A 9871-nucleotide genomic window follows, 5' to 3' on the forward strand; every position below is an offset into this window, starting at 1 on the left:
TAAGCTGGTTTTGAACCATCACATGAGATTTTTCAGTCTTGCCTCGTTCATTTAAATTGAATAGTAAGTGCTAAAAGTGTAAGCCTTTGGGCCATATCAAGAGTTGAGACTAACTGCTAATTGATTTTTTTTTTTTTTGCCTTAACTCGTATTATGAACCAGTCACACCTCAAAACATCTGAGGTGTGAATTTCCTTCTGTTAGCTCATTGCAGAGCTAACAACTGCTGTAAATAATGAGCCCACTTGAAAGGAATAAAAATGAGCCATGTGCAATTGCAACCTAGGTTTTCAAGTTCTGTTTTTAACACCTTACCTATTTTGTTGTCATGAAACAGTGCTTTAGCCTTACCTCTGGGAAGAAAAAGGTCCAATTGCATATGCACAGTGACTTATCTTGGGAAGAGGGTCTTTTGCAATATAAAATGGAGGCAAATGTTGCATTGCCTTGGTTTCTGGCCTACTGGCCACAATTTGCTCAAGGCTGCTCATGCTGGATGTGATAGAACAGGTTGTTGGTGAAGAATTACTTTTTTTTTTTTCTGGAAGTTGTTAGTATGGATAACTTTGCCTGATAGTTGCCCTCTGAATGTGGTGATAAGCCACAGAACATGAGATTTGGGTGTAGGGAGCATTTCTAAAAATTGAATGAGAAGAGCATGAACTGGGGAGCCTACTATGTAAAAGCCCTTTTAAAGGTCTGACAGGGAATTTGAGGACTAATTGGGAAATATTGAAGAAGACTATCTAATCTGAACAGAATGGTTAGAGCTTTGAAGATGCACCCTAATGCTTAAGCTCAGAAGACAACTGGTTTCTATGGCCAAGGTGAATTGGAGGGGGGAAAAGCATTTTAAGGATGAACTGAATGAGGAGGGAATAAGAAGGAAGCAGAAAAGTTACAGGCACAATCCAGATACACATCTGAACTTAAGGATCATAAGTGAAAGCTGTAGAAACAAGACAGAAGTTAGTATGTGCTGGGAGTAAATATGAAGTGTGTATGGGGAGAGGGGCAATTACTCAAACTGTTCTGTTGCAAAACAATTGCCAGGTACCTTGATCTGCCAGCCAAGGTAGCCTATGCAGGTGAACTAGTCTGGCATTTGTGGACCTTGTCATCTTATAAAAGCCTTCTAGTTTCTGAATACTGGCTTTAATAGAAATGAGAGACTGAATTTGGTTAAGAATTCATAGTTAAGAATTTCACTAGGTATGGGTTTTATGGTTTTATTAGATTTTTGTAAGTGTAACAACTTAGAGGTGCCTCAACTTAGAGGTGTCTCATTGACCTCCTTGTTTCTCTTGATTCCCTTTTTGATGTCTTTTTTCTCCTCTCTTCACAGCTTATGAAAGGTTGTCTAAAACTTTTCCAGATAGCCTTACACCATATAAATGTAACTAGCTCTCTTTTAAAACCCATCCTTCAAAATCAGTCTCCTTGGGTTGGGCTCTGTACGGAGCTATGCCTTAAAGTTGAGATAACTAGATCTCAGAGTAAGAATTCATCTCCCATGATTAAAGTTTTCTTTTCCTTTCCCATGCTGAAAAACTTCTTGGTTTGGCTACTGTGGACCTCCAGCATACTTTCTCTAAAAAGCTGGTGCTGTTAAAAAGTCTTTATTTTTTTCTTTTTTTTTGGGATTGGTAAAACTACTTTGCTTCCTATTTTAGACATAAGCAGAGTGTCCACTTAAACAGTGTTTAGGATTGAGTTCTTGATATTAGTTGTTTCAAAGCTCTTCATACTTGAAGACTAATACAATAGATGGCAGAAATAACAATTCAGCACTGTGTATATGCAAACAAGTCAAATTTGTTTGCGTGTGTGTTTTTCAGATAACAGTACAGACTTTTGGGCGACTGATGTGAAATGGTTTTCATTGTTGGAGAGCACAAACTGGCTGGAGATCATCAGGTTTGCTACATATAATTCTGTCCTCAAAATTGCTAAGTGAATTTATAGTGGATTTTGTAGCTATTTTCTTGAAATACAAAGGCATTCTTCACTATCAGTAAGAAAAAATGAGATAGACTTATCCAACTTATATCTCATATTTCCATACCTTGAGCCTGTGTTTTTACAGGCAGAATAGTGTTAAGCTTCCCACAGTAAAAGATGCGAGAAGCAGTAGATCACTCTGTTTAAAGCTCTTCCAGCAAAACTTTTAGATCCTGTAATTTCACTCCTGTTCTTAGTCACCTTCTTTCCAAGCTGAAGATCCTATTTGTTTCTTGCATGAAGCCTATTTCATGTCTCTGACTAGCCTTGCCATTCTTCTCTGTACTCCTGTAATATCCTTTAGGACGGGATGAACGGCAGTACTCAAGATGTTAGCCCACCACAGATTTATAAAATGACAGTTGTTCTCAGTTTTGTTCCCTTCCTCTACTGATTGTTCCTCAAGTTCTTTTTTCTTCTCTCAGCAGTCCACAGTGAGTAAGTCTTGGCATGGTATTGGCTAACTTAAGGCTTGTTTTAGTGAAATATTGAAGTTGTTCTTGTCTTCAGTGTTACTTTGTATTAGCTGAATTATCTGCCAGTTTATTTTGTGATCAGCTTGCTGTTGGGAAGAGCTCCTTCAGTCTTCTGCACTCAGCTTTAGACCTTTCTCTTCTGAATAACTGTCAACAAATGCTGCCAAATTGTTATTCAGTCCTTATTCTAGAGTTTACAAATGTGCTGAAAGAGAAGCTCTAGTCAAGTTTGTATGTTGAGGAAAGCAGTGACATAACCACAATTATAAAAAACTAAAAGTAAATATCGGCCTGAGTTCTTGTCTTTGCTTTGTTTTGAAACTGGTCATTTCCATACTTGAATCCAGTTTCTTCCTGAATTGGCCTGTTCTTGGCTCTTGCAGTCAGAAATGCCTCTTTGGCTAGTCGGGACGCTACAACAAAGAATCTGACAACTCCACACTTATGAAACAAGCTGTCAACTTATTTTTAGTGACCTAAACAGCAGCAAAAATCCTAGTTTGTGTGCAAGCTTTTGCTGAAAATACCAGCTTTATGAAGAGTTTGGAGCAGAAACCAACTGCCTTGTTACATGTAACTGCCACTTGCGTGTGGTTTTGTGATCTTTAGTCCTGCTCAGTCATCTTTGTGTGACCATCTTTAGAATAAATTTGTCTATGTTTACAACATCCGAATGTTGATTCTTCACTCTGCCCCTCAAAAAAGCATTGTAGGAGAGATGCAATATAGGACATAATGTGCAGTCGTGTTGACTTTTCCCGGGATTGAGATCTGGACATGAGCAATGGTAACAGTTTGTGTAGTGGCTGATGCTGGTCCAGAATAAAATATGTGTTATGATTGTAAAGAGATGAGAACTGGAGAGATAAGGTTGACTGCCAAATAAAGACATCTTTTTAAAGTTAGTTCTCAAAACCAAACATCATCCTGTCTACGCAAGCTGAGCATGTTTTTTATAGTCATTTTGATAGACTAGGCTGCTTTCAATAGTATGAAGTTCCCACTTTCTTTTAGGGAAAACCAGTGAGAAAAACTTAATTGTAAAAACACTATTAAAATGTCTGCTTATTTTTTGCTATACTACCATAGGCGATTCTTGAAAAAAGCAATTGAAGTTGCTGAATGTCTGGAAAGACAGCATTCAAATGTTCTCCTTATAGGTAAGAATTTCGTGAGTATATCCTCTATTTTAGTTTTAATTCTTTTTTACTTGCTAAATGTAGCTTAAGCTGTCAGTTTAATTATCATGGAGGCTGGGAAAATTTATAAGCATCAATCCTTCAAGTACTTAGTTTCATACAGTTGTGGAATTGTTCTTTCCAGATAACTAAGTATAGTCCTAGACTAAATGTGTTGTGAATGTGAAAGCTGCTGATGAAATTTCATGCAAGTCATGTTACCTGTTACACACTTCTGTCTCCTCAAATATTTCATTAAAGGTTTCCTAGACCTTTTGCTGTACTTAAAATTTAAAAAAAAAATGAGGTTTTAATTTTCGTTCTAGAGAAACGACTAGTACATAGTACCTGTATTAAAAGTTACATGCAAGAGGATGCGCTTGTGTACATCTTGAACAGTTTGTTCTCAATTGGAGACGATAAGCAAATAGAGATATAAAGTCAGCATTAACCCTAAGCCTGTTTCCAGTTTACCAATTTAGGCTTCCCACATGAGTACGTACTGCCATTTGAGAAATCTGGTGTGGGATAAGATGCTTCCCAGAAGATATCTGAAGGGTGGAGAGTGCCTCTTGCACAAGGAGGCAGTTTCAGTGCTGCCATGTGTCTCTTGTGCATGTTTTAAGATGCTTTAGGTCCCAGCTGCACCTTGTGGAGAGGCATGTGCAGAATGGGAAGGGTAGGGGTGCATCATTGGCCTGGTAGCATAGGGCGCAAGGGGCAATATGTGCATTGGAAGAGACTAAAGGCAGCAGGAGTCAAAGGTATATCAGTAAGTGCTAGCTCTTTTGTTTATTTGTATTATTATTGCTATGTTTCATTTAATTTGTTAATGGTATTATCCTGGTAAGTGTACAAAACTTTCAGGTTTTACAAGAACTGGTATCTAAAACATTTATCTCTGGTATAACAGTTCGAAGAAGTTTCAAGTACAACTTTGTTTAGTTAGCCAAAGCTAGCAATGCTTTTGTTATGTCATTCCTAAAACTTTGGGACAGGGAAACAATGTGGCTTTTTCTTCTCTTTCTCCTCCTCTATAGAAGAGAGTGCTACTGATCTATGCTGTGTTATCTCCAGTCTGGTTCAAGTAATGATGGATTCATATAGCAGAACAAAGTCAGGATTTCAGAGCCTTATTCAGAAGGAGTGGGTAACTGGAGGACATAGCTTTTTGGATCGTTGCAACCACTTGCATAAAAATGACAAAGAGGAGGTATAATTTCTTTAGTTTCCTTGCATGCTATTTCCAAGTTTATTAGGCATGAAGAGGGGCTTGGATTTCAGTCCACAAAAATCTAATTTTCCTGAGGATCTGGTTTGTTTCATGGGTTGATATTTTGAACATTTTCACTATTTTTGTTGTTTAGAGTTCATCATGTCTTGATAATTAAAAAACAATAATAAGAATTCCCATTCACTCTTCATGGGTCTTTTGAAAGACTTCTCATATCCTTTTAAATTTTATTAAACACTAACAACTAATGCAACAAGAATGTTCAGTTCACTTGTATCTAGAGTTTAGTTTTATATGATTTTGTGGAGATGGCTGCCGTCTCATGTACATTTTTTTCAGAAGTAAAACAGATTGTTGCACAGAATTAATGTCATAGCAGTAAAGTGATTGTAAAGGTTTTTGGTTGGAACTAATCTAGTCTGTTTTGCTAACTTCAAAAGACTGCAGACTTGCTACTTCATAGCAAGTTAGTATGTGCTAGGATGTAGGTAATACTAGGTGCTAGTATGTGCTAGTTAGTGTGTGCCAGGATAGCAAATGTTCAACTTTGTCAATAGCTGTGTTCAACAACATATATATATTACCAAAGAATAGGTCAGTCTCTTTCAGGGTTCAGGTGAAGTTATATGCAGCAGTTCTGTATGCATAGTTCTGTGAACTTTGAGATTTGTATTTGGAGGGACTGAATACTGTTGGTACCTGGCTTGCACGATAGGATACTTTCCTTGTAACTGATTTAATATTTTCTTTCTTTAGGCCCCTGTTTTTCTCCTCTTGTTAAATTGTGTCTGGCAGTTGGTCCAACAATATCCACCAGCATTTGAGTTCACAGAAACTTACTTAACAGTCTTGTCGGATAGCCTTTATGTGCCTATTTTTAGTACTTTCTTCTTCAACTCACAGCATCAGAAAGACACTAATACGGTAAGGGTTTGTTATTTTGGGGTGCAGTGTGTTAGAGAACAGCTTTGAGCAAGGGATGCCTAAACTCACTAGCCATACCTGAAAGTTGATGCCTTCAAGGTGAAGGCAAGTAATTTTAATGTAAGAAGTCACTTTCAGGTTTTCCCTGCCAGTATGTGATAGAGGAAATCATATTATTGGTTTCCTCCCTTAAAAAAGGAAAAGTTAGGAATGTATTAGCTCAGGCATGTGGCTGTAGGCTCATATGTCTTGCATTTAGATGAAAATGACATCTTGCTGTCCTGCATTATTTTTCAACAGCCTTGTGTTTTATACTCATTCTATTTCAAAAGCAACACTTCTTGAATGTTGGTTCCTGCATATCTCTAGTCTAAAAAGTTGGAAATAGTAAAGTTATTCTCTGCAAGGCTGTACAAAGCCTAAAAAAAGCAGATTGCTGTCTTTTAACTAAGGTGTGGTGCTGATCTTGAAATTAAAGCTGTTATCCAGTGCTGAGCAGTTTAGGAACTTGGGCAAGGTTCCTACCTTAAGTCCCCTTTCCTGTCCTCTCACTGCCCTACACTAAAGAATCTGCATCTGTCCATTTTCCCAGTTTTTAAATTTCCCAGTGTTTTTCTCAATACAACATCCCATTTTTACAATGTGATCTAAGTAACAGGGAATATGATCTAAATAGAAGAAAATAGGCATGAAGGCTAATCGTGTTGTCCAGCTGTTGCAACAGCACTTTTGATCTCTGTGCATTCAGCTCTGTGGATTCTTCTATGGAGAAATGGTTTCCTTAATTTCACCTTGACTTGGTCAGGATTCCTTTCTAGCCATCTTAGTGGTGCCCTGTTTGTTTTGGCAGACTGCTGAGAGCCTCAAGACACAAAGCGATCCTTTCAGATTTCTAACTGTGTGGGATTGGTCTGTGCAGTTTGAGCCCAAGGCCCAGGCTTTGCTGAGCAACCCTCTTTACACAGAGAAGCCAAAACCTGATAAAAGTCAACGGAAAACTACCCGATTCAAAGTAAGTTATTTGCTTGACTCTTTTTAATCATAAAAAGATCTTGCAAAGTTAGTCATACTTCAGCCTTACTTCCAGTAGAATTATTGGCTCCACATTTTATTTGAGAGAATGTATACACAGCTCACTCTCCTGGGTTTCAAGAATGCAGCTTGCAGCAGTCTCAGGTTAAAATCACTGGTTTAGTTATGTGTGACTGTAGTTTTTTTTTTCTTAATACTTCTGTGCAAGCGTAGCGATAATCTCCATACAGGAGTTAGAACTAGTGTGTTGTGGCAACTCACCTAGAAGTGACTCATTTTATTGAACCAAGTGCCTGATGGAAAGATATAGCAGGCTTAATTTATCCTGAAATTGCCTGAAATTTATCTTTAAGTGTAATGGTATCCAGGATAGTGATGATAATGGATGGACCATTTCAATACAGAAAAGTAGCATAAATTCAGTAGCAAAAGCTTGTTTGGAGAATCTTTTCTCCATTGTAATGTCCTTGCAATAAGGAATAAAATATGTTCTGTAGAAAGCAGTCTCAGCTGAAACTGCCAGCACAGTCTACAACATTACATGTAGATCCTGTATGCAGTGGGAAGCGATGAGAAACTCTTGAATTAAGAACTTCTAAATCAAGTGCTTTTTATTTATTGTGTAGCTAGCTTAAATTCTTTAATGCAATGTTTTTTGTTTAAAAAAAAAAAAAAAAAAAAGGCCCGATGTATGCAAATCTTTTTTTCAAAGAAAATGTCTTATTCAGTGTTACTACTTTGCTGTAGCTGTATTGCAAGGAGAGTAGCTTGAAACAGTATGCAGTGTGAAGTGTTTGTATTAAACATTGAAGAGTGAAAGTTTTGGACCATATCGCAACAGGATAGTTGTGTCTGAGTGACATTTTTGTCTGTAGGTACACTGCCAATGCAAAGTTGCCTCCCTCTTGATGTTGTCTAAAGTTCTATCAATATTTTGGTATATTTATGTCTCTTTCTCCATCCCTTCCCAAAGCATCAACGGCAGTTTTCTTTGCCACTGACACAAACGAAGTCTTCTCCGAAGAGAGGATTTTTCAGGGAGGAAACGGATCATTTAATTAAAAACATTCTGGGTAAAAGAATTGGCAAATTCATCATAAATTCTTCAGATGAACCTCATAATAGCTTCAGGGAGTTTTATGATAGCTGGCACAGTAAACCTGTTGACTATCATGGTCTTCTATTACCTTCCATCGATGGGCCAGAAATCAAAGTCTGGGCGCAACGGTATTTACGATGGATTCCTGAAGCCCAGCTTCCTGGTGGTGGTACAATAGCCACAGCTGCCAAGATTTTGGACTTAATGGAGGAAGTACAGAGCTTGCAAGTGAAAATGGATGAAGAACATAGCCAAGCTGTTTCTCAAGATGTGCAGGCTGTCCCAATGCTGAGAAGTTCTGCTCGTTTGTCATCCTTGTTTCCATTTGCTTTACTTCAGAGACAGGCTATTAAACCAGCTTTACCTACTAGCACTTGGAAAGATTTGGAAGATGAAGATGACTTGGTCAAGAGGGATGATGAATTTGTTGACCTAAGTGGTGATATGTCATAAATTGTATATAAATTAAAGTATGATTTATGTGCCTAAGGTCTGTGTTTTAAATGTCTTGCTATATCCTAACATAAGGAGCTCAACCATCTGCAGTTTCAGTCAGTTTGTGGGGTTTAAAAAAAAAACAAAACCTTAGTCAGGGGGGGAAAAAGTGGCCATGATAATCTGAGCATATTTTGAACTTCCATTTCACTAAGTGTTGCAAAAAAACATTTTTAGCCTAGGTCTAATAAAAACAAGTCTATGATAGAGTGGCCATATGGCCACTGTAAAAATACATGCTTTTCATAGAATCATAGAATGCTTAAGGCTGGAAGGGACTTCTAGAGATCATCTATTCCAAACCCCTGCACACGCAGGGTCACCTAGAGCACGTGGCACAGGACTGCGTCCAAGCGGGTTTTGAAGATCTCCAGAGAAGGAGACTCCACAACCTCTCTGGGCAGCCTGTTCCAGTGCTCTGTCACCCTCACTGTTAAGAAATTTTTCCTTAAGTTCCTGTGGAACTTTTGGTGTTTCAGTTTGTGGCCATTACCTCTAGTTCTGTCAGTGGCCACCACTGAAAAGAGACCAGCACCATCCTCTTCACTGCCTCCCTTGAGGTACTTATAGAAACTGACTAGATCCCCTCTCAGCCTTCTCTTCTCCAGGCTGAACAGGCCCAGCACTTTTCTGATGTGAAGGTGGCATATTAAAGACATACAGCAGTAATCATGAGGAATCTGTTGCACATCAATATTTTAACACCCTTCTTCCCCTTGAGCAAGAAATACTAAGATGGGAGGTTGCTGTCACTAAGAGTTAATACATCTGTTTTTCCCCTTTTCTCCATGTGAAATAAATAGGGAAGGTGATAACTAAATGTAAAAATTACTCTCAAATGTCCAGCTGAGAAATCAACCTGTTGTCACCATAGTTCTTTGGTCTACTACGGTGTGAACTGAAGGCAGGTGTTTGTCAGCCTCGTGTTCTCCTCAGGCTTGTGGAGCTTCTTCTCAGATAGTATTTTCATGATAGCTGCCTCTCCTCAGCCTCTGCATGCCCTTAGCATAAGGATCAGATGCAAGGGCTTAGCTACATGTTGAGTCTTACTGTGTGGCTCTTGTGCTAATACTCTCTTGCTGCTTTGGTGCATTAAGTACCCAGTGTCCTGGGTTGATTGCAGGAAGTGGCCTGAGACTCTTAATTTGTCAGTACTTCATTTCCCTCTTAATGCAGCGAGAGGCTTCATTCCAGACTCTCAGTTTATGTCAGTTGCCTTTGAGTTTTTCTGTAGCTTGCACAGAGACCCTCCACATAGAAGGAAAACAGTTTTGTAATCCTGCAGGGAAGCTGGATTTGCAGGCTATTGCTACTTGTCATGAAACAGGGGTATAGCTCATGAATGTGGCTTTCATGATCACTTGCATCCTGTTGCTGGATGTTACCACAGTACCTCAGTGAATAAAAAAGCCATAAAGAAATGCCTGTCAAC

At 38.6% G+C, this 9871-nt stretch overlaps 1 protein-coding gene across 1 annotated transcript in view; it reads left to right on the forward strand.

The window, feature by feature from the left end:
• The window catches only part of MTMR12 (myotubularin related protein 12), a 29472-nt gene extending 21043 nt beyond the window's left edge, over window positions 1–8429 (forward strand). The window contains exons 11-16 of the mRNA XM_088527286.1: window positions 1839–1917; window positions 3567–3637; window positions 4696–4868; window positions 5646–5813; window positions 6664–6825; window positions 7819–8429. Of these exons, the coding sequence (XP_088383412.1) occupies window positions 1839–1917; window positions 3567–3637; window positions 4696–4868; window positions 5646–5813; window positions 6664–6825; window positions 7819–8397 (1232 nt within the window). The 3' untranslated portion in view covers window positions 8398–8429. The remainder of the gene's footprint in view (window positions 1–1838; window positions 1918–3566; window positions 3638–4695; window positions 4869–5645; window positions 5814–6663; window positions 6826–7818) is intronic.
• The last annotated feature ends 1442 nt before the right edge of the window (window positions 8430–9871 follow it).

Source organism: Tinamus guttatus, unplaced genomic scaffold, assembly GCF_059628265.1.
Source record: "Tinamus guttatus ecotype Peru unplaced genomic scaffold, ASM5962826v1 Tinamus_guttatus_pri_ptg000274l, whole genome shotgun sequence".
Classification (NCBI taxonomy): Eukaryota; Metazoa; Chordata; class Aves; order Tinamiformes; family Tinamidae; genus Tinamus; species Tinamus guttatus.